General features: G+C 31.2%; 1 protein-coding gene across 7 annotated transcripts in view; it reads right to left on the bottom strand.

Annotated features, from left to right (window-relative positions):
* The window catches only part of Jvl (javelin-like), a 74,356-nt gene that overhangs the window by 5,054 nt on the left and 42,083 nt on the right, over window positions 1-27,219 (bottom strand). For all 7 annotated transcript variants that reach the window (XR_010309239.1, XR_010309240.1, XR_010309241.1 and 4 more), the window contains exons 2-3: window positions 3,231-3,359; window positions 2,200-2,898 (exon numbers count right to left, since the gene is read on the bottom strand). Coding sequence is in view for 4 of the 7 variants with exons in the window: in XM_064215951.1 (XP_064072021.1) it covers window positions 2,200-2,898; window positions 3,231-3,359 (828 nt within the window). In the remaining 3 variants the exon portion in view is untranslated. The remainder of the gene's footprint in view (window positions 1-2,199; window positions 2,899-3,230; window positions 3,360-27,219) is intronic.

Genomic DNA, 27,219 nt, shown 5'->3' with positions numbered 1-27,219 from the left:
AAATATAATGTCAATTACAATAGACACAAATTTCAACATGTTTTATTATTTTACAATCCATATGACCTCTCGATAATGAAGATGCATGAATTATGCAAAACGCATTAGGAATTCAAAGGGCATCGCTTGAGAAAACCTTGAGGTTATGAAATTTATTTCTAAACTCAGACAAACGGATGATGAATGTGAACCGCGTTTTTTACGCTGTGTTTGTTTCATTACTATCTGGCAACTCTTTTTGCCAAATATTATCTTTCATCATTGTAATGCTACTTGTATTACCAAGAAAATCAATATGACATCCATAAATTTATTTATTTTTTATTTATAATACAAAACTGTATACATATCATTACAGAACATGTTGCATCAAAATAAGAATTATGAACGCTTCAAATACAATACGGAATAATTTGACTAGTTCGTTAGTTAAGTCACAATTTAGAAAAAGAATACGACTTTGCGTTCGCAAAAGTCACTTCGAGCAACATAACATACATAAAAATGCCTAGTTCTTCGAGCAAGAACTAGGCTAAATTACAAAATATCTTAATTGTAACTTAGCTACTGAACTGTTTATGTATCTAAATTTTATTTTAAATTTGTATTAAGTAAGTAAGTAAGTTTTTTTACATTGGTTATTATATTAAATCAAATTTGTGGGAATTTTAAAGAGCGACCTTTAGTACGAATTCGGTCATATTCGAATACGAATTTCCACCAGCGTCCTTTCTGATCATTTTATTTCGGTTGCTTTGAAATAAATTCCTAGTTTTTATACATTTTCGGAAAGATTATTAAAAGATTATGTTTTTAAAATAATCTGCAGAACAAGTTTCATAATGTTTTTTTTTGTTTTTCAGGCATATTTGAGGAAAAAAAATAAAAAAAAACATTGAAATAATATCGTTTTCCATCTCGCATTTTTAAATTTGGACCGATAATTATTGTTTAAATATTGAAAAATATCCAGTGTTTAATCGTTTTTATAAATCAGAAGAAAAAATAGATTTTAATTGATACTTTTTTTTAAATAAATTTTTGAAGTTGCATTTTTGACTAATTTTGAAAAAATCTAAAAAACGTGATAACTCAATAATGGTTCACATTTGCATCATGCATATGGGGGTTCAAATTATCGCAAATAGTCACCCCTATCAACTCCTAACGGGAATACGTCGAATTACCAATAACCCTGTATATATATACTGATATGATATAGTCCAAGTGGCTATAGTTGTGAGTTCACTCAGGCTGCAACAAAACAAATCCACCCGGTCGGAACATGAGCAACTTTTATGTGTTTTTATTACAGAAAATGTTGATAAATAACTCTTTTCTATATTTTTTTATTCGATACGAAATAAATATGTTTCAGTATCCATCTATTTTTGATTGAAGTGAGTTTTATTATTGTAGAAAATAGTTCAATGATGTCCTTCCCGTTCCTTTTCTCGATATCAAAAAATAATTGCTTTACATTTATGTAGGTATTCTATTTCCTTCTATTTAACCGACTTAAAAAAAAAAGGAAGTTATCAGTTCTTTAAGTTAAAGATGTATTCGATGGCGTGAAAGATCTATTTAGTGAGTGGTTAATTTACAGCGATTGTCGAATGATTTGGCCACACTTCATTAGTTTTACCGTTCCTCGTAATTCTGCCGAAATTTACATTACGTCAACTAGTTAGTAGAGCTTTCGTAAGTGCACCAATCTATTTAATCGGTGACAAATTGCACTTACAGTTTTACCTCATTTGTTCCGCAATATAATTCACCTAGATTACAAGGGCAATGGAGAGATATTATGTTTTTTTTTTATTACCAGTGTTTGTTTGTTAAAGGGATTTAGTAATGATCATGATTAAAAGACTAAAGAGAAATGTTTGTCATCATAAAAGTCTTTCATATTTTTTCGAATGATTGTTCATATTTGATAGTTTACGGATCAAGGAGAGAAAGTTGACAAAGAAACCAGTAAATTGTGCAATGTGTACCCTATGTAGAAGAGACATGACTCATCATTGGTAATCGCATAGAACTTTAAAAATAAGCAAATAATTCATTATTATATGGTTACAATGACTTGCAGAAGTAATAAAAGGTTATGTGTTATATAATTTGTCTCTTTTATGTTTAAGTCAAAAAATATATTTTAGTGATCGTTAAATAATTCTAAACGAATAATATGTTACGGACCTGATTCTGAACGGTGGATATGAGTAGTTGTCGTTGAAGTTCGACGGGATTACTCTCGAGGAGAATCGCAGCGAACTTCTTCGAGTCCGGGGTCGGAACGCGCGGCGGTCGTGATGGCGTGTCCAGGGCATTATCCAGTCGTCCGAGGGGGGTGGTGGCAGCAGGTGGTGGGCTGGCAGCCGCTGCCGCTTCCAGTTGAGCTGCATGCGCGAGTAAAGCGTCTCTCTCTGTTCGTAACCGAACCAAGTCCGTGCAATCCCCACATCCAGTGGACAACGCTCGTGCGAAGGATTCCTCTGCTGTTTCCGAAGGTCTTTCGTCGAGTTCACCTCGTAATAACTCAGCTTCGTCCCGTAATCGAACACCTTTTCGTTGTATGACATCGAGAAGTGCCCACAGTTCGTCTTCAAGGGGGCGAGAGCGAGATGCGGAAGCGGATGCAGAGGCCGAGGAGTGGGCGTCTTTGCCACACGATGTTTCTGTACTGAAACCAGAATCCTGAACTGATGGCTGGGGTTTTGTCCTCGCTGTGTCTCCACTGCCTCCGGCGAGCTTACGTCGCACACGCACTCCGGGTTCCCAATCCCTACGTGTACCGCTCGCCGGTGTCGATGGCGCCATCTTAGAGCGCAAGTTCGGGAATGTCTCGATGACGAGATCGCGAAATTCGAGTAATGCCCCGACCTCATTCTGGAGTTCCTGGAATTGATCGTTCTAAATTAAGGTAAAGAATAGCAAATTCTCATAATACATTATTACGATTACGTTAATATTTTTAATATAAAATGAATAACCGTCTCGGCTTCAAACGGATAGCATAAGGTTCTACATCAAGCGTAGGTAACTATTTAGTAAAGGACAAATGTACAATACCAAATGGTTTTTCGCCTTCAATCACAGATCAACTTACCAACATCACAGTTGGACAAATAGTTGAGGAACTTATAGAGGACAAGCATAAATTCATTTATTTTTTATAGAAAAATAAATATTTAGTACATACAAAAAAAAAATTTTTATATCTCAATTACCTGAAGAGCTACGAGAGACTTAGCCTGCTCCGAGATGAGGTAATGAAAGGGTCCAGGAGGCGAGCGCAACTGCAGGCACTCCATGCCCGAGCCACCAGAGCCTCCGCTGGCGCTGTCTGCACCGCCCGTCTATAAAACAATAAAAACATAAATTGATAAGCCCGAATGGAATTTAAATATTAAAATTCGTTATTCAAATAAGTTTAACACAATATAAAAATTAAATGTGACATTTATATGACCTAGAATAATATATATACGTTTCAATAAAATTTCGGTTTTTAACATAATTACTACAAAAGAAATAAAACAATGACTACAAAGTTCTCACTAGATTTAATTGTCACAATACAAATATACTATTACTTAAATAAATTAGCACAATCAAGTAGTGTTTAAGTATCCGTACGCGTACATTGGAGTAGCTATTCACGATTTTCCATTAAGTGACTGTCACTCGTGATTACAAATCAGTGGTTACGCTGGATTTTGTTCAAAAAGGAATCAAGGGCTACGACACGTATTCGCATACCATGAATTAAACACATTGTTAGGTAATAATAAGCCTGTGAATTGAATTTGAATTGAGAACTTATAAATTAAACGTGGAATTTACTTTGATAGGTTACTTAAGAGTTACGTTTATTAGGCATTTGAGCTGAGAATATAAATTAACAAAGATATATTTTTAATTTAAAGTATAATTGCTAGTTAGCGCTATGATATTTATTTCGGTATATTCGGATGATTTAGGTATATCCAAATCTTAATGTAATTTTTTTAAAAAAACTTTTACTGCGTGGTAAGGTTTTGTGCAAGCCCGTCTGGGTAGGTAGGTACTACTTACACAACATATATTCTACCTCCAAATAGCAATACTTTGTAGTGTTGTGTTCCGGTTTTGAAGGGTGAGTGAGACAGTGTAACTACAGGGACGCAACATCTCAGTTCCCAAAGTTGGTGGGGCTTTGGCGATGTATTGAAGGATTAATTTCTTTATGACACCAATGGTAATGAGCAGTTGTGACCGTTTCCTATCCGGTGAGCTTTTGAACCATCCACCGATCTATAAAATAATATAAAAATGATTGACATTGTTGCAAGTTAAGCGGAATGAATAGGCCATAAGAGAACACAGTATTACTTCTTAAATTCGACCCTATATTATAGTTACGGTTTGGAGTTCCATACTATTCCTGATTTGTTTTGGTCCATTTTGTATTATATTATTTTATTAGTAATATTATATTAATAAAATTAATTATTATTATTAGCTAGGTACACTTATTTACATGAACGTGTAACGTACACACATACGTACCAACTATATAACTGCCGCTTATTTTAATTCGAATCTTTATTACATATCAATATGTACTTCTTATTCATATTTAAAATCGTAATTAATTTTATTATTTCGATCATGACTATAAAGACAAGCGCTTAAAACAGTTTCGGTACGTTTTTTATTAGTACTGATGTTCATTACTAAATGTTATGAAGACTTAACTTGTAACTTCGCGCGATTAATCGTCGAGATAATAAAACCGAATTTTAATGTGAAAAAATAATTATATTTTAAAATGTAAATAATAGTTATATATATTTTAGTATTGGTTTCGATAATTCTATTCATTGGAAATTTGAGTCGTCGTGCGGTTGTAAAATAAGATGTGTATTTTTATAAGAGCTCTTGTTTCTTTGATAACGAAGGTACTTGAAGCTGTATCATCGCTCATACTTTAGACGAGATCTAGAGCAAATAGAAACGAGGTTATCAGACGTAACGTCAGATGTTTATAAGAAGTTATGCATGTTTTGAAAATAACATGTTTTAAGTAACGGAAGTCATATATATTTTTTTTATTTTCTTATTAAACGCTAGCTAATATGCGATATATTTTTTGCGAACAATTATTTGATCCGACATTCGTGCTTTAATAGTACTATACCAGAAACCAAGTACCAACAACAACTGTACAAAGTTTGTAATCAACCGGATAAATAACAAGCATTTTTTTATATAAGCCAGTTCACAAATTAAGATTTTTACGGGATAAAATAAAACCTACGTGCTATTCCAGACTATAATTTATATCCATGCCAAATTTCTTTTAGGTTCGTTCAATCATTTTGATTTAATTGAGAAACAAACAGCCATCTATCCAAACTTTCGCATTTATAATATTAGTATGATTAGTATATGTATTATAAATATAGATATATGTACAACAATATTAATAACAAAATAACAAATTATAATATAAAAAGTATATGCAGTCATATACATTGTTATAAAGCCTTAAGCTTTATTCCCAAGACGCTGGCGCTATTGCCTCTCCCTGAACAGCGAAGTTTACTTTGATCTAAGTAGCCAGGCGCCAGAGGGATATCTATATATTAAAGCCTACAAAACCTATCAAGGGTGCATGATCTAATTAAATAGTTTGATATGAGAAGTACTATAACATCATTTTTAAACTTAAAATGATTATCCAAGTACTTTGTTGCATTTTAACTATTAGCAAAAGATTCGTGAAAACTAGTTTAAGTGCAGCAGTAGCGTTATCTTCAAACAATATTCCGCTATAAATAAACGTAGAACCGATATCTTCTGATAGCGCAGCTTACAACTGTCGATGTCAGTAAGTGCTGATAACATTAGCTCTGTCATTTTATGTGATAAAAACACTGTTCAAATTTTCACCGATAAAGATTTTTTTTGTTATTTTGAAATACGCAAGCGATATATCTTATGTGCTATCTACGAAATATATATCCGATGAGTAATTTTTGATTTATGAGATTACTTGAGACATTTATTCCGCTATTGATAACAAATTTTCTTAACGTTTGATCTTCAATTATTGTCTTTGCTAGTAGTGCTCTGTAACGTGTTTATTTTTATTTGAATTCAACTGTCGCTGATTACCTTCGAATGAATACAAAATGTACACAACTGTCGCATTCATTTGATGCGTTGTTTGTCAATCGTCAGTATTTTGTAGTTTCACTTTCTATTGCGCCACACGGTCCCAGCCGCTGTGTTATTATAATAATTTACTAATGCGATTCGACATTAAACCGAGCACCATTCGCATACAAACGGAACTGCCGGCAGTCAATTGTTTATTTTCACTACGACGTAACCGCTTTTAAATAGCGAGACTTAATGTGTTTATAACATGAAATAATCTGCAAATATATAATCGTCAGCTTCAATATATTATTGATATGTGTATATATAGATATGTGCCTGTCTTTTCCACAAGTCACGCAGAACTCGACTAAACTGATATTGATTACATTATGGTTAAATGTCAATCAAGGGAAGCTTCCTTGATCTGTGTTATTCCCAATTGAATTAAATGTATAGTTACGTATGATAGAAAAATTAAATTAAAAAAAAAGAATTTTATAAATACTTCGATGTATATATTAAAATTACTACAGGACTTGGACGTGATTTGAGATGAACCTCAAAAACCATCATCTTTGGCACATGCCGTCCAAAAAACGAACGCTTTCGTCCACACGCGATACGAGTAAGTAATTTGCTGCAAAAGTTTACATCACAGATGATATATTGCAGACGGAACGAAATTTGTTTCACATTCGCCAATAACGAATTTATTAGCTTAAATTGGACTTTGGACATACGACGGACTTTGCTAAAAGATTTGGTAGTATGAATGATGAATGATTCACTGAACTATGTAAAAGTTATTTTTGACAGAACTAAATTTTTGTTCGGTTTATGTCATTTAATTCATATAGAGCCAAGATGGCCCGCGTGGGGAAGTGGTTAGTTATACACGCATGCATCTTAACCGATGATTGCGGGTTCAAACCCAGGCAAACACCACTGAATTTTCATGTAGGTGCTTAATTTGTGTTTATAATTCATCTCGTGCTCGGCGGTGAAGGAAAACAACGTGACGAAATATCTCTGGAGATACTAAATTAACAATAAACAAAAAAGACAGAACAATTTGTTTTACTAAACTTTACTATTTTGACGTTCCATCTTTTAGTAATTATTTATAAAGCATTTGACAAAAGTTATAGTAAATTAAAAAAAAAAACAGTTTAGCATTATCTAGAGACTAACCTACGGTTTCAAAGAATACTATTCAAAGTCAGTTTGACTAATCTGAATGGTCATTGGTCAATGGTCGGTGGTAGTCGATGACGCACTAGAAGACCAATAAGCGTTAATATCGAAGTCAATTTCGTTCAACAGACCTGACTGTGATTAGCGTTTCATAACGAGGCAATTAATTAATAACTTTTAAAGATTCCTTTCGTTGAAAATCCTGTTAATATATTGTTATGCAATTTATTCTAAATTTGATATAAAATAAAATCTATAGATAACATAAGTCGTCCTTTGCTGGAAAACAAAATCTAGATATTGTGTTATTGAGGACGAGGTGTTCTATCTCAAGACGAACGGTATCAGATATAGTCTATTACAATAGGATATGAACAAAGATAAACGATACCAAAGATACAAGAACAAGAAAAACTTCAGAAATATTATATTTTCACACAAGATTACATTTCATAATATGATATTTAACACTTTGGATGGCACAAAAAAATTCAAAAACACAGTTGATATGTAATTTTTTGCATGGAATTAATAATGAAATCAAAGCGTTATAATTATTATTACTAAATAGCTGTGCTCCGCAGTTGCTTCCTGCATTTTACAAGTTCAAATGACGTAGTTTAATAAAATAATAAAGAGTTTTTTGATAAGGTAACGAATGCGAAAACAAACATTAATTTTGATTAGAATTTGAGTAAAACAGTTCAAGTTCGAACGAGTAATTTCTTTTTTTAACAATCATTTTCAATTTACCATGTATTTTGTTGTTGCGAAAAACGATTTTAAAACATTATTCTTTAAAAGTTTACTTAAGTGTTCGAATGTTTTATGTTAAGAATGTTTTATTTTTATTTTTTATTAACGAAAAATAGTAAGCTTCTGGCCGTTTCTCAGAAGAACTTACATTTTCATACGTTGGTTTGGTTTTATAAAGTGTTAAGTATTGTCAATAAACTATCTTATTATTATGTTACAAAAAACATAATAAATAATATCACGATGAAACGTTATCTCGATAAGGTCGTATCTGCATCGAGTTCTTACGAGCAGTCAATCAAGATGAATATACCTACTTAAGACTTAAACTAATAACACACTCAACAATACTCTACATATTTACAACCGTGCTTTATAATTAAAGGCGTCCCTAACAATTACTCGGAGCAGTCACTGTAACTTTACCATGGTAGTTATTTGCATAGTCACAAGTGGGTCGTAGAACGAGCATCATATAATATACACTTATATGCCATTAATAATTTATTCATCCGTATTTACATACAATTCATGTCGCTTCACCTGCGTTCGCGTCCATATCGATGCATGTTATATGGGCATACTTTTTAAATATATTCAACGTATTTCTTATGTTCATGTTACTGATAACTCGAAAAATTATTAAACGATATTTATCAAACTTTTATTTCTATTATAATAATATATTATCGCCGCCGATGGTATTACGTAGAGGCATATTTTTAAATACACTTTACTTTTTAACGTTCAAAACTACATTATTTTAATTATAGTCATATTATATTATATTATATCATAGTAATAGGCGGTTTTTAATAATCTCTTTGTTTGTTCTAAAGGTGACTGGTCCAGTGTAAAAAGGGTTGTGTCTGTGTATATAACATATATTTATATATTTGGTAACGCAATACAATCATCAAACACTCCTTATGTAATCCTGACTGATTTCGGCCAAGGCGACTACACTCAAGAGAGACTAGCCAACAACGCAGCACATATAATAGGGCACAAGTCTGTGCGCAAGCACAGGTCCATTGTATTTTCCCTCACTCTTATAACCCGACAACGTCTATGGGTGGTGGTGACCAATTACCACCTAGGAGCCGATTGTTATCGGCATTTCTATTTAAAAACACACATACAAGAACATCTACATTATTTTACGTAATAATGGAAACCTCCGTATTATAGTATAAATTCATTTAAATCATTACAATAATATTGTTTCACGGCATTGAATATTCGTATAAATAAAAATCTATTCAGTTTTAACGAGGTCTCGTATATATGAAGACTTAACAATAATCACGCTTATCAGTGGAATATATAAGCAAGATGAGTATACAAAAGTCATGTCTCGCTACGCATTGTTTGAAATGCTAATGCAAGTATTATATATTAGCGGTAATTATTGCGGTCGTTTTAAATAATATATTTAAGCGGGTTAGTTCGTTATTATTTTTAGTACCGTTTCACACAATTACTTCGCCAGTTACTCGGCCTTTCTATCCGGAATTCCTGAATATTTCGTAAAATAATAATCAATAGTTAAATTCTATTCAAATATGTAAAATATATATATATATATATATATATATATTTTATGTAATGCATTATTGATGTAATAAAGATTTCACACACAAAATGTTGATATCCATACCTTGAAGTACAAATGTCTTAATCAACATATAGTCTTAATAGACTTAAGGCATTTTGAAGCAACCATAGTTGTGTAAAGAAACGTAGAAATCTTACGCGTAAGTATTTTAAAAGAAAAAGTGATAGAAATTATAAAAACAAAGCAACAGCCAATATTACCATGTTTGACTTTCTTTTACGCTCACTGAGAGATATTATATTACGATATTATAAGAAATAACACTATAAATGATAATAAAATAGCTTTACGATGAATTAGCATCAGTCTCGTTCAAGAAATAATATCAAGAAACCGATATTACATGTATAAATTATTATGCTCAACCACAACCTCCATTGACGTCTGATTTAACCACAGAGAGGTCATATTTTCGTTGTAATTCTAACATTTGATGTAATTAATTCTTACGTTTTTAATAGACTATAAATTTGATCCGTTTTTTTGAGCGCAGTCTGATACAATATTTTTTATAAATTTATACTAGAAACGATCATAAAAAAAACTGCTGAATAAAATTTAATAAAAACTTAATAATTAATTTAAAAGGTATATATAATTATAATATTAAATAAAAATTTGTATAAATACTTCTTGCACTTAAACGACCTCCAGATGAAAACAATTACGCAAGACTTTCGCGACATCAGTGTTTTTACGACTATAAATAACATTTAATAAAAACTTAAATATTAATTTAAAAGGTATATATAATTATAATATTAAATAAAACTTTGTAAAAATACTTCTTGCACTTGAACGACCTCCAGATGAAAACAATTACGCAAGACTTTCGCGACATCAGTGTTTTTACGACTATGATGACATCGTATCGTGTCCGTTGTGTCCATCTTTAAGGCATATCATTAGACATAACGCTTTTGAATCAATAAACACGTTAATGTTAATTAGCCGATACTACTTCAGACAAATCTACAAAATAACCATAAACGATTCATAAAATACGAAAATGCAATGAAGAAAAGAGGAATTCGTTCCGAAAGTTTGTGAATTTAAGCGTTAATTTTTGTGAACGTATGATAGTCAATGTAGATACATTGATCGCTGTCGAAAGTCACTAATTAGTTCTGAAAACGAAAAATAACATTTACTATTTAATGAAAGTATTGTAGCCTTCTTTGTTTGTTTGTTCATTGATAAATTGCGGTCCTTTAACTCTCTCTCTCTCTGAAACTTTCGCTCGTGGAAACATCGTTAGAGCGTAAATATTAAATTCCCTTAAATCTAATTTTACTACAAAACTATTTAACAATAAAAATATACTATTAACTTTCTCTCAATTATTTGTTTGTAACATTTTACTTAATTTTGCACCGAAATAATTAATTCATGTCTATAAGATTCAGATAAGAGTGAAGTCTACTAACTAAAATATCTAATAAGTTACGCATGAAGATCAAAACGTCTGCAATGTGGAAAGTATGAAAATAAATTAATTTAACAAAACTAATTAGCATTCGGGTTTTAAAATTTCTTAGGGCGTGGTGTTCGTGGGTTCGGAGGGTAAAGACAATCATAACTCGATTGATGTATTGATGCAGCTTCTTAAAAGCTGATTCGTTAGTTAACTGCTCTAACTATTCAGCTTATGGTAAACCAAACCAAACTCAATTTGCTTCGATTATCCAGTCCAATTTTTTTAATTTTATGAATTATTGACTTATCTAAAACGTAGTAGGTACGAAACCGTCGAGGCAAAAAAAAAAGAGATTATATTTTTTTTTTTCAAACACTATACGAACAAATAGCCTAGGATATATTCCAAACGATGTATTAATACTTAGTATCATAATTAAAATTCATAAAAGAAGCTCATATAGAAATATTCCATTCATTACAATTATAGCGTGACGATGTTTTAAAATTTGTACAAAGTTCTTTTTACTTTGCACAATTAACAAACCTAAATACGCATTTACACGTAACGCAATGCCAAGAATACTAAGCATAATTTCGAGGCGTGAATCCTATTCCGTAATCTATAATTTGCGGGTCACGCCATTCAAAAATGTATCTTGCATGAGCCAATCAAACATAACCGTTATACGCCATTTACCACCAGCGTGAGTGTAAAAATACTTAATTTGACAGCCGATCATTTACTCTACATATGTTTTGACAAGTAAAGTGTTTTGATTTACCTTGTTATAATTTTTTAAAGAAACACAATTCAAATCACAGGATTGATAAAATGGTTAGTATTATTTCTAAATTGAAAATGCACTATTGAGGTATTTTTCGCATCATTATTTCTGGTTTCAGAGGCGAGATGGCCCAGTGGTTAGAACGCGTGCATCTAAACCGATGATTTCGGGTTCAAACCCTGGCAAGCACTACTGAATTTTCATGTGCTTAATATGTATTTATAATTCATCTCGTGCTCGGCGGTGAAGGAAAACATCGTAAGGAAACCTGCATGTGTTTAATTTCAAAGAAATTCTGCCACATGTGTATTCCACCATCCCGCACTGGAGAAGCGTGGTGGAATATGCTTCAAAAACCTTCTCCTCAAAGGGAGAGGAGGCCTTAGCGTTTAGGCCCCAGCAGTGGGAAATTTACAGGCTGCTAATGAATTTCTGGTTTCTGAGATAAATTACCGTTTTTTATGTTCAGGTATATTTTAGTGGTAGGTACGTGGTTAGAAAATAGAATAATAAATAAGCTTATGTACAGAAAACTTTAAATAATTTAGTACTGCGACAGTGGATGTTTTACGTTAACAATGTTTTTTTTTAAAAACTGGCCTAGTTATGTCTTTTAAATCTAAAAAGGTCCTTTAATTTGTAAAGCAAACTTAACAATGTTAAAGAACTCGCTCTGACAATTGAGTAGAAAGGTATGCAGGAAACAAGGGCGCTTTTGATAATGATCTCGCTCACCTTACCTTCCTCCAAGTAGATCAGGTTAAAACTTTACTAAGAGATTTTCTTCACATTTTCAGAGAGGAATTGCGATGTTTAATCTGACAATTCTAATAATAATATTTTTTAAATATTTACCTACATTTTAATGAGCCTACCTACATAAAAAAAGACATGGAAATAATTTCATAGGCAATATTTCAAGAACATGTATTATGTTACGTTATTATAAATAATCATCAGAATTATACAATTTATTACCGAATTTCTGAAAACATCCAACATTTACAACATAATTTAGGTCGACGCCTAAGAGAGTGCTTTTAATGTGACTTCCGACCTGTTACGAAGTTCCTGTAATATAAAACAAAGATATAACAAGCTATTTAACAGACAGAAGTGACTTGGCCTGTCAAGAACATGAATTCTTCGCTCCAACATAATTAAATATAAAATAATTTGAAATTGAATACCACAAAATACGACTCGTAATTATTATAACATGCCGTCATCGAAAAAATAGGAAACAGGATTACTATATACGACTATATGTTCGTAAAAACAAGACTAGACACAAAAAACACACTGTAATTTTGACGTACAATTTAGTCTATTAACTTTGAGGCCGAACGAACGTTCGACAACATTTATTTAATGCGTCCGTGACATTCGCACACGCCATTTTAGGTTTTATTTCATTTCGAACCCACGGATTTTCCACTAAAATCGAATGAAAGGTACCTAAACTTAATTAGATAGTAGAAGACAACGCTAAAAACATATCAGATCTAAATATGTAGTTGAATGCTTTGCTTTATAAAGGAACCTATAAAATTTCCTACATAATGCTTTAACCATTTTAAGATTACTTTATGATACTATTATGAGACTTTACAATATATATATTTTTAATTGCTTTATTTTTCATTTTGTCATGACGTAATGTCTGATTATCGATCAATACATCGAACATGCTAAACAATTTTGTTACTTTGTTTCCAATCAAACATCTGTGTTTGGTATATTTATTAGAAAATAATAATATACTGAACGTATATGGCGTTATAATTTTAGTTCTACCATTTATGACTATAATTATAGAAATGTTTTTAAACATATACAGCTTTTATAACTTCACAAATACACTAACTATATAACACATTGTTAGTGTTAACTTAAACAAGCCTTAAGCAAAAAATAAAGAAACAGTCGGTCCATCTGCCATCTGCGTGAATAAAGTTAACTTATTTTTAGACATACAGACCCGATGTTAAAGTGAAAGATAAAAATATGCCATAAAATGAAGACGTCATCATTTTTGTATTTCAATATAAGAATAAATTAAATAAAACGCGGTCTTTCATGGTATTCTTAATATTATTTATGTTACTGTTACTTCATAATATTCCTGAACGACGAAAGATATCTTGACTGAAGGTCAATGTTACAACAAAAGTACAAGTTTCATATTCTGCGCTGCAATATCGAAAGTTGAAATCATTATGATATTTGCCAGGCTCTGATTGGAGAAGAAACAAAGGAAAAATAACATGATATCTGATATTGATGACATCATATGCTGCTTAATTACATGCCATGGTAGTTTATAAGTATCGGTTAACTTACGAAATGGTCTACCACGTCGTCGGATTATATGCTACATGTATGAAACAATAAATGTGTTATTTCAATACTTCAAGTTGTTGTAATTTAGCATGATGAATTAAGATTCTCGATGCTGAATTAGCGAACAGTTGACGAAAAAAAGTCCAACATACCCAACCAAGCGTTTAATGCTTTCACTTTTCGCCTCTTCGTACTAAATAGTACCTTTACGAAATTGTATGACCCGATACCATTGGCCTTCTTGCTATAACTTAAATGACACGACTGTTGTTTATTTTTGCAAGTCGTTTAGATCAAATAATTTATCCAGAACAATCTTGTTGATCATGAACTTGAATAATTTTTTAATCCCAAACGACTTGTATAATGTAAGGTTCATGTTTAACGTAATTTGAGCAATTTTCTTCGAAGATTTATTTTGGATGGTGTTACTTACTTCATGTATATATACCATATAGTATAACAGTAAATCACACACAATAATTTTCAAATTTATATAATACAGAAAAAAAAATCGAAGGCTATGTAACAATTACGTTTAAAAAAAAAAATTATTATACTTCAATCGATTGATTTCGATTTCAAGGTTATTCATTCATGTAATCATTTCATATTTTCTTAACAGTAAGCGAAGTATGTCTCCTGGAACTACAGCATACTTACTCTGTACGTCTGTAACACGCTTGCTCCGCCCAAATCGCCATACGTGAAACACAGTTGATATCATAACTTATTGCATGTTATAAATCTAATTATGGTACATAGCACGGAAGGTTATTTTGTTCCGTTAGATCGAGATCATAAACATAGTTAGTACTGAGAAGATTTTGAATCATTTGTAACCGTTATCTGATTAGCATAGATACATTTGATGCAATCAGCAATTATTAATTAAGAAACAAAATTTTATTAATAAATAATTAAATGTGTGACGGACATTTCTTGTTATTATAAATAAATATTTTCTGATGATTTACAGTTTATAAAAAAATCTTCTGTTTAAAAATACGGTAAAATATATAGAGCGTAAATAAATGAACAAATAATATAACCAGCATGACGACTGAAAGCTGTCATTCAAAAACAACACTAAACGAGTAACTCAGAGAGCTAAGTATTTGGTATAACGTTTTATCGGATCGTCATACATTGATTTTTATCTTACATGAGAACAAGTATAATCACATAAATAAAAATTAATGATTTGGCAAAAAATCAGAATTATGATACATAGATAACTTATGTTTTCGTATGAAGTCTACATTCTCTTCTGACCGAATATCCAAGAAAAATATTACAGTTGCAGTGAGTGTATGCACATACATGATGTAACGATTTTCCAGCATTCCAGATTTTCCTTACGTACTCGACAGACACGAGACACGAGATAGACACGAGAATGTAAAAATAATTATTTCATCTAAGTTCAATAATTTTTCTTGGATCCGGGCATTGAACCAAGGAACCTCACAATATGCAGTCTATAATATAACTATCCACTAGACCAACGAATGCTCTGCATTTAGCAACATACCAGCATATCACAAACTATTAATCTAGAACCTAAAGCAACTTGGAAGCATTACACGTGACGAACGTGAGATTAGTCACGTCCATGTCTGATAGTGACACGCATTCGACAATCGACACGGCGGGGTACAATCTATTATTGCAAGAACTAATAATATGAACTTTATATTGCTGTATAGTATGCTGGAGTTCTACTCGAGCTACATTTTGAATTATTTTTATCTAAACATGTTTAAAAAATATTAGCATGTTGTGTTATTTCATGTTCTAATAGGTATATTTTTATGTCTGCACTGCCCATTGTCGTTGGTTCTTTAAGAAGTATAATCGTTCCTCACATCATTAATGCGCCACTAACCTTAGAAGCTAAGATGTTATGTCTCTTGTGCATGTAGTTACATTAGTTACTCACCATTCAAACTGGCCCACAAGTAGTACTTATTTTTGCTGTTTGGAGATAGATAGGCGGCAGATGCACTCACTCATGATGAGTTTGTGCTCCCTACCCAGACGGACTTGCACAACGCCCTAACTCCAATTAAGTGTATTTCATTTTAAATGTAACTGCCGTAAACATATTTATAAATTATACATATAGATAGATAATTACCTTTTTTTAAAATAAAACATAAAAACATTATTAATATTTATTCAGTAACTACTGCGTTAGCGAGAGTTCGAATTAATAAAGAAATCGAATTTTATTACGTAGAACTAATCGTTATACGAAACTTTGCCATCGAAGTGTACCTATTATTAATTGTGTACTAGATTTATTCGACGTTAAACAACTTATCAGATCAGCTCACCTGATATTCATTGAGGCTGTTACTTATTATATACTTTTATATAACTAACTTAAAAAAGTAGGTACGATTGTAATATTTAAACATGTTTCTTTAAAACCCGTTAGTTCGTTGAGTATTAACCATACAAGCACCAACGGAAAAACGTCAAATTAACATAATATACCTAGATAAAATTGTCAACTGAGAATATTTTATTTTTATAAATAGTTTACGCTGTTTCTGCAAATAATGAAGCATTCTTTACTGCCTTACATTTAAATATTTGTTAGGCGATCTTCAAATGCGAGGTCAACTTTTGAATGGCATTATGAAAATATTTGGCAAAAATATCTTATGATTATTTTATCGTTGTAAAATATGGTAAGATATATTTTTTCTACAGTAACATATAATAAGCTATCATTAATAGCACCCTCATTATCATTTTGTCACTTCTATAGGTCTTACATTTATTTTTTTGTAAAAGTCAGGCACGACAGCTGCTTAGCGACGATCAGACTAAAGCCTCTCCAAACAAACTGGCGTCTAAAAACAGACAAAAAGCATCCTTACATGTTTACAATAGCGTATAAATTTTATAATGGCACATAATAACCTAATTCGCCGTTTTGCAATCAGCATCCTTTGATGACATTTATAAAGGTTAATTATACATATACCTGCTCTAGATGATGTCAGTTTAATGCGAGTTTAAATAACATATATATTTTTAAATTTGGTCGCTTAAAGAAAAAAGTTAACAGTCGAAAATATTGTTCTTACTGGAAGCTGTGATAAATCCTATTGGCTCTGCAAGTATTTTAAAAATAGAATCATACGAGGACGTCACCCTACGACATTTAGTTGTTGGAATAATTGTACTACGTTTTAGAATGACAAACATGCCTGCATACAGCCGTCACGCAAGAGGACAGGCCAATTTCCGGCCAAAATGGACGAATGCTTACGTTCGTCCCATTGTAAATAATGCAGCTGTGTTATTAAATCGACCTTTTGTGAAACTACCAGCTGCCTGTTGGGGCACAAACGATTGCTAATAAGTTTTGTTGAAAACCTGCACGACGACGTCATTTACTAACATTATTACTGGACTTCAGACGTTTTTTATTAATTTTATTAATTATATAAAATTACAAAAACCTTTTTTATTTCGAGATCTAGATCGATTGATCGATTAGATCACGGTAATTAATTAAAAGAAATATATCTTGAATTTTGAATACTTATATTTAAATTTTATGTCGAACATTTCAATTTAACGGTATTTTTTGAACGTGTCATAAATTAATTTATAATAAATCTTTTAATATAATTTTTAAAAAAATAGTGGCGTGATTGGTCTTCTCCTACCTTTATTATTTTCCTTAAATATATCTTAAATTATCTGTACTAAAACGTGTAAGGTGTTCATTAAACAAACCGCGACATTGAGGAATCAATTTTTGATGTCTACAAATTGGCTCGTAGGTCGTGTGAGTCGTTTATCCCATTCTCGGTTATTGTTTCAACAGTTGTCGTGGGCGAGTGATTGTTACACCCACTGGCTTTACCGTTGATGGATTACAGCCACGAATTAGTCACAATCGAACGCACTACGTTCAAGTGAAATAGATACGAGGAAGCCCAATCAAATCCACTGTAGGTTTATTCCTTAAAACTCTACACTGTGTAGATAAAATACATGATAAATAAACAATAGTAGATTTTAAATTAACATTTATGTATCTGGCTAATATTTTCCACTAAATCGCTATCCTATATTTTTACCGATCCGCAGCGGATGTTGCCTTTTAATCAAAAGGAAAAAAGGATTTTACTCATTAGAGGGATATTTGATATTTTACTTTCCTTTAATTTAAATAAATATACTGTATAATATGTCAAAGCAAACAAAATTTCACACATCATAGAATACAAATTAAATTAAAAAAATACTATTTCGAGTATAAGCCTTCATGAGTTCCGATTTATAAATTTGGACACAACTGATATTATTTTAATAACCATACATGATTGGTAAGTGTACTGAATTTACATTGCACAGTGAACCTATTTTGCACGTCGAATTGCTAAATGCGGCATGACAAGACGATTTCATGAAAGTTGACACCGAACACGAAGTAAACCAAAGCAAACAAAACAGTACGAGTTTCGTAATTCTATCAATAAACCTTTCGCAAGGAACACAAAATGTATTAATTACCCAAATCCTAACAAACATTGAGTTGAACGTTAAACAGTTTCATTTAAATACTCCATTACCAAGAATTGGTTCTGTTAGTTTCACTAGTGATGTTTGCGGCAACGAACTCTTCGAACTCTTCCCAAGTTCATTTATTGCAAGTAATATCTCCATGAACATCATTTGAGGCAATCGAAGGCTCATTAGTCGTTAAAAATGACTGTATATACAATTCATTATTAAAAATATTGTATTTTTAAGCCATGATAACGATTACGCAAAATTTAAATTTACGCAATCCTTAAAAATTTAAATATTTTTAAGGATTGTTCTTCATTATTATGTCAGATTGAAATTGTTATTTTTTTCTACATTTGTTCGAGACTAATAAAATTATCAATACCCATTTAATCTACAAAAAATTTATCTAATAAAATCTAACGTTGTATTCTATATAGGTACTTGCAAGCACAAGAAGTGTGTGATGCGTAATTAAAATATTTATGATCTCAATTACGAACGCTTTTAATATTTCCAACTGGCAAGTCATTATTAGATTCATCAACTGAAAAGATTTTCTCTTATACAGTAGATAGCTTATTTTTTATAACAATCTTCAAATGAAAACATAACACGTCATTGTTGTCGAAACCGAGACGGAAAAGTAATAACAAATATGTAATCCTTGGAAATTCTTTGGTTACTAACATTTTATTATTTCCTCATAATCCAAGGTCAAATTACAGTACCTACACTTTACAAAGTATTAAAACTTCTATACCATGATTAGTTGATAATTTCGCAGTATGCATCCGGTGATTGAAATACCAGATATTCTTTACAAACATTAAGACGAATAGTAATTAAAAAATATTCAATTTTTAATTCATATAAGTCCCGAGTTAGTTATGAAATGGGTGCAAAGTAGATAGTGTGGGTAATGTCATAATTATTCATTTAGCTACGATAATAAGTTGGCTACAAATTATAATGTAACGGGTTGTATTTGTTACTCAATTAAAAGCCCCACAACATTAGTATTTCTTACATACTATGACTTCAATTTCATATAATTCAACTTGTCGTTTTAAGTAATAAATATATTGTATCTAGTATATAAATATTATAATCCTTTTAAAAAAAAATACCGCTCTATAAGTAAACGTAGGATTGAATTCTTTAATTTAAAAGCGGCAGGTCGTAATTGATATCGATTCATTGAAACTGATTTCTATGGGACCGTTGTCCAAACTTATTATCTGTATACAAGGCCACCGGCTCAATATTCCGGATATTGACCCGCTTTTAATCTCAATATCTTTAGTATTTATTACCTTCGATCAACGTAATATAATATTAATCGAATATCAATTAAAACGAATGCCGATGATGAAACTATTCGGAAATACAACGCGCGAACTCGTAATCTTATCGTAACAACTTATTATGATTTGACTGTGATTAGAATCGATATTACAATTTTTCTTACAACAATAAATTGTTGTTATTTCGTAATTGTGATAGGCCTTTGTGTCATTGACGTTTTAATATTGATTAATTATAATTGATACGACTAAAACAAAATATTTGAAATTTTCTTGTGAAATGTTTCATTTTATAAGTGAAATCTTATTGGATGCCAACGTCCATATCTTAGGTCCACTTAGGTCTCTGTTTTCGGATTTTCTAAGATACGTAAAATAATTAACTCTTTAATAATTATTAGTTCGCTTAATAATGAACACGAAACAAACACTTCTTATAAATTATAATATAATAATATGATAAAGTGATCTATCGCTCGTACTGTATTAACGTCTTACTCTCGAACCTAAGATGATCTCTCGTTCTCATTAGTCGTACGTTCACATAAGAAAACTATATGTATCTCATTAAATTAACATAATATCATAACAAGAACATTTATTATCAATAGAAATAAGCTTTTCTTGTGATTTACGCAATTGATTAGATCCGAAATAATGTACCATCTATATGATATTCGTTTTATACAAACCAAAACTATACTACGATTATTAAAGTTACAAAGACTAGTCGTGTGTTGTAAAGCACAAGAGTCGTTACGTTACACGATAATAGTCAACAGGGAACAATGTCTATAATTACCTATTGCCAGTGCATATATAAGTTTTATAATAATTGACTAAAATATATTATATAGTCCATATATAACTTAGTAAAAATTAAAGTCATCTGGCTGCTGGCAATGATAGCTAGATCGTTTCAAAACGATAGGAAACCATTATATATTGGATACCATACATTATATTAGTATTACATTAAAATAAAATATTCTCTTAGTAACTCTTGTTACTCTTATGCATCGGCTTATGTCTCATATTTTATTTACGATCGCTATTCATAAGCTTTTTATTTTGATATTAAAAATAATCTAAGAAATATTTCACCTCTTGTGATACTAATCTTGTAACATAATAAAAGATTACAAACGGACGCAACAAAAGTAGGAAATACTATTGATGCAACGTATTACTTAACGGATAGATTATGAACAAAAAACAAAATAACTTAACATTAAAAAAACTATATTTGTTAACGTTACGTTTCTTTAAGCCTTTGCATAAAACACGGCATACATAACCTACGGTGTGGGCGTCTTTATTTCAAGAATATTCTAAAATCCTAAATTAAAAATAAAATAAAGTCACTTTGTAACGTTAAAATAGTTTCGCAATCTCATACTAATTCGATTCTTATTTGTATAGTTTATTTAGAGTTACGTGATCATAATTTTTTACTGTATACAAAACGAATGCGTTACTTCCTTGGTATGAATAAGGCGCCAACAGCTGTACTCAGGGGAGATAAGCGCAATTGAAATAATTGATGCTACAAGTATCTCAGAACTCACAAGGGCCATTAAAAGTCCCCTTTATAACTAAAGTGAGACTACACACAATAAAATTATTGCATAAGTAGCTTTTAAAATGATATGTTATCGTTTCCATATTACGAAATATACTTATAGGAATATTTCTAAAGTCTATTATATTTTACGTGACGCTATTTTAGTTCACAAATTATGTTAACATCGGAACACGAATACGACGATTTAACCTCCTGACCAATGTTGCATTTGATATACCTTCACTATCGTAATAATAAAATCATTCTACTCGTAAGTTCCTACCGAATCCTAAGTTGGTCCTCTCACCAACGGCCTTGATGTGTAAACACTGCCAAAACTCCAAGCTGATATTGACAATTTCGGTTTTGAAGTTAGTACCTCGTGATCTATAGCCTTATAAGTAAGGTACTAGATCGAGGTAACAGATATATAGAATAATATAAATATAGATATATATGTAGATTTTATAGAAGATGTTATGAGTAAATTTTCATGAAAGTCGCGAAAATTTTATTATCAGCTTAAAGCGGTGCATCAACTTTTGTGTAAGGTTTTATTGTGCTTAGTTCGTCTACTTGATTTAAAAGTCAAGTGATATAAACGATCCTTTATAGAGTCATCAATAAGCCGGCATCCAACAGCTTACGTATGAATCATACGAGATACCGAAGCCGAGTACGCTTTAATAGCGAAGGCGTCTCAACGACCGGAGGTCTCTAGTTATTCAAACACGGTCATTCATGTGTGATTTGATAACAGATTTGACGACTACTTCGTAAGTTCTTCTTATCATTTAAGTAAACTTATTATTTTATTTTTGTGTATGGTTATCTGTATTTGCATGTTATTGTTATTTAATGTTTGAACTTAAATATACTGGATACATTTTTATTTATTAGTTGCATTTTGATACTAACAAGTTTAATACTTATATTATTTTGACAATATTTTGTGTCTATGTAAAGAGTTATTTAGTCCATGGTAAATAAATAAATAATAAATAAATCGCCCGCAGATATTACTTTATAAAAAAAAAGACAATTAATTTATTTATAAGAATAACCTTGTTCCTAGTAGGTAGATTACGTTCAAAATAAAATATATAAAGGAAATGATTTCAAAATATGTTTTCCTGCTGATTCTCATTTCAACAACATTATACATTTTGTGGTTTTGTTATGTGCGATGACCTCTTATCACTTCTTTGTTAAAAATATACGTGTGTCGTTTGGAAAGCCTCAGTGACCTTAAATTCCGTGGTCACGTGATAAAAACAACGGTCTCTCTTATTTCTTAAATTCTTCATTTGAAATTATGAGTTGATTTCAATTATAAATAATGTTTTTAAATTCAAATATTTAACAACTAAAAAAAAAAAACTTTCTGTTCAATTCAATAAATCTAAGTTTTCTCTGTACCTATACGATTATGTATACAATAACAGCTTACCGTGACACGTTTAACGGAAGTAATGGCGGAGACCCTTTGCTACACGGAACAGTGCCCTACCTAACCACTATTCAAGTCAATTTAAATACATATTTAAAATTATTAAGCTCACTTTTAGATTTTTTAGATATATATGCAAATTAAAGTTAAATACATAACAGCAATAAATATCATAGACAACATTGTTTAATTATCTTCTATAAAAAAATATACAAAGAGTTTCAATAAGAAAATGGGATAACAATAAATGAACAACATATTTACGGCGAAAATAATGAATCTATAGAAGAAAAGTACGTAATAGGCTAAGCCCGTACTCTATTAACAAATAGACATGAACTAAGTGATGTATTGAAGTGACTGCTTTACCGTATTTACGAGCTTTCGGACACTGTTTGTACACTATTTACTCTCAATTATCTTATAAACAAGGAACCATCGGGCGCCAGGAACATGAAATCTGGGTCGACATAAAACATTTTAACATAATTCTTTCACCTCCTACATGCCGTACGCTTAGTCACTTCCTTGAATTAAAACCGAGTCCGTTTACGGTAAACTCGAGTGATAAATATAGATACGAGTTAAAGTTTAAAATAGAACCGGACGAGTTTACTTTTGAAGCGTGTATCGGGCGAAATCCATCTCGTTTATAGTCTGATCTATTACCAAATATTCTCGAAAGACATTTGTCATAAAGTGACATTACAATGAGTTGCAATCGATTGTTCTGTGAGTGGGACACTTTCACTGTTTAATTCAACTTATGATCCAGTCGCTTATCGACTTAGGGGATTAAAATCGGTCTGCATAATAATTCGAGCCACGTTTTATAAAGGCGGTATAGATATTTCGCTGCACATTGTGTTAGGCAACACTTTCTATTCCACGCCACGGTTAATGAGTAAGTACTCGTTTCCATAAACCGGGAACATAATCGATTTATGTGATGACAAATAATATTTTACTTATAAATTGTCGCAATTATTACTAAGAATCAACTGAATCTTTATTCCGTTATATAAAATACATACTAAAAATTTAAGTTTTTTGTTAGAAATAGGTATTCAGTAAACGATTATAAAAATATATGTTTAAGTAAATATAGAATGAATAAGAAACAGGTATTTTTTTAAATTAAAGATTAAATAAAAAAATAGGTTTCCATGTCTTTTTAAAGCTTAACTTTATTGTAATAATAAATAAATATTACTGTCACATTTTAACGTATGCCATCAGCGTATTAAGGCCCAATCATTATTTTCAATTATCCTTGAAAAGAAACATTGAATGCAGACTTTGATGGTCAAAATTAATTTAACCTTTGCTTTCTACATCAGTCAAATATTTACGTATTGTTGTTATAGTATTTTGAAATATCGGAAGTTTAGATGAATCTGCATTTTAAACACACTAGAATTTAAATTTTGAGGACACTTTCACCTCACATCTAAATTGGCGACAAAATTATACTACAACTAAGCCGGTCGTGATAGTCATCTAATATATGTTGAATAAGAAATTCGTATAATATCTGCGTTTAAAAAAATGTATGAGATTTATATATATAAATTTGTTTCAGTAGTACGTGTTTATACTATGTTAGTGCTTATGTTTATTAGTTAATATTATATATTCTATTTATTATTCTCTTTACTTATTGGTTTTTATTTAAAATATGAATTCTCACAATAGAACAAATTTCGATATATCTCATATGCCGGCGTCCCGTGAACCCGCGAAGGCCACATTTAGTACAGTTTAGGATTGATGAATGACTGTTCATCGCTTCGGTTTCGTTTTTTTTTTCATCGTCAGATTTTACTTCATATAACTTATAAAAGATTGTTATTGTAACTAAGGATCAACCGAATCCTTATTCCATTACGTAATACTATGTAACATTTAGCCACAGGATTAAGTTTTTTAACGTTTCTCTAACTTTCATACGCTCGAAGAGTCATGGAGTGAATGCGTAAATACGATTGTAGGCTAAGCGTTATTAATATCGCCCAAGAGCAAGCCAACCATTTCTCTACGCCCTAGTTAGTGTGCGTACTTATGTAGGCAATACGAAATGTAATAGCTCGATATCACATAGCAGTATGTCATATAATACGACACGAGGTGAAGCGTAGTTTTCCGAGGTTTCACATCTTGCGGTTCAATATATGGATTTTTTATCACTTATAAAATACATTTTTTTGCAATAATTCATATAAGAAATATATATAGCCTTGATAACATACAAATTCACAAAACATAAAAAAATATATATTTGACGAGCATTTTAACATTTCTTCGAAATGTTTGCAAATCTATCGACTTGTGACAAATAATGTATCTAATATTTTCAAATAAATTCCTATTGTTGACCTTTGTTTGTAACGTAGCGAATTGGTAATTTTATTTTTTTATAGTAAAATGTACAATGAATTAAAAAAAAAACTATTTAATCTTTACACATTAAATCTCTGATTATTCTGTTTATACGTTTTGTGTTCATTAAGTCTTAAAATAAGTCTTAACTAAAGGACAATTCAAGAGCTGTAAACAAATTATGTGAACGTGTCTCGCATTTTGGGCGCCATTTTATCCACTTGCTCCGTTTATTTCTTGTCACGCGTTCTTAACTTCGGAAAAATGCTATGCTATATATGTCGATGAGCTAGCGGCAACTAAAGGAATAACTGTACTACACCTTCCTATGTATCACTGCCGCTAAGCCTAATACAGAATATGGGCACAAATAAAGGGACGATTGTAAAAAAAAAAACCATAAAACATACAAAATGGTAAAGTTAAGTGTTTACGTATATTTTATGACATACAGTGGTTTTAATACCAGCTGGTAGCCCATCAACCGATTATTAATTAAAAAATATATAGCAATTTATACAATAACATAAAAAAAGTGAAAATTATATTGGATTAAACACGTTTATTTGTAAGACGGAGTCGCCCATACGTTGTCATCAAGGCTATTAAATATAGAAAGACTATTTTTATTAATAATTGTTTACTATCTAGTATATGTGAGATCTAGCACTTTTTTTTATTATTAATGAAATAAAGCTTTTTACGAAGCTGAAAAGGCATAATCATAGAGAGCTGTGTAAATGATTAACTTATTAAAGGACAAATTATTTATTATACGTCGTGTCTCTAAGAAAATAATATGTTTAAAACTTTGATTTACTTAGTTGACTGTACGCCGTACCCGCACCTATAACAAATCAATTTGCGTCACTGTAACACAACTGTCACAATGAGACATATCGTGCACGGCCTAATCTAGAGAAACGCAAGGGTATTGTTCAAGACCTTATTGTTGGGATCGAGAGTAGATTACGATTCGATTTAACAGTCGAGATGGCTCGTGGTGGGAGACGGAAATGGCGACGGAAGCGGCTTCACGGTCGGCGGCGCGCACCATGATGACGACACAGTACCGGGTCCCGGTTACAAACAACAGGTTTAAAGACATAATCGCTTTATTGAAAAAACTAAACATGATCATGCTTCAGTCATTTTAACAAATTACATAACAAAATAGACAAAAATCTTGCGTTTCAATTGCATCTTCTCAATGAATCAAAACGAAACGAATATTTTTGATTGAATCGTAATGATTCAATCAAACATATCGACAATTTTTTCTATTTTAAAATATTTAAAATCAGTGTTCATTTGTTTTAGTTTTATTTTCTATAGCCTTGGATTAGCTGTATTATTTTTTATCATAATTATAAAAAGGAATAATATCAGGCATGGTCAAATTTAAAATAGAAAGTACCATTATCCACAAGAAACAAAAATGCATGTGGTATCGATTTCATTCCATGATACGACTCCCTCAGAGTGGTAACAGTCACGCTAACAATAAACCGGATCGTATGAGATTTCTCAATTAATTAAAATGTAATAGACAAACTGCAAAAATATTGCCGCTATTACATAACTTTCCAAGATCCAACTTTCGTCATCTTGACATCCGTGAATTATTCAGGACCATAAATGTTAACGATAACGATAATTATTCCAAGAAACATCTCATTTCGCAAATTTATTAAACAACACTGTTAAGAAAATAC

Source organism: Vanessa tameamea, chromosome 10 (genome assembly GCF_037043105.1).
Source record: "Vanessa tameamea isolate UH-Manoa-2023 chromosome 10, ilVanTame1 primary haplotype, whole genome shotgun sequence".
Lineage (NCBI taxonomy): Eukaryota > Metazoa > Arthropoda > Insecta > Lepidoptera > Nymphalidae > Vanessa > Vanessa tameamea.
This window is presented reverse-complemented; position numbering and strand designations above follow the sequence as displayed.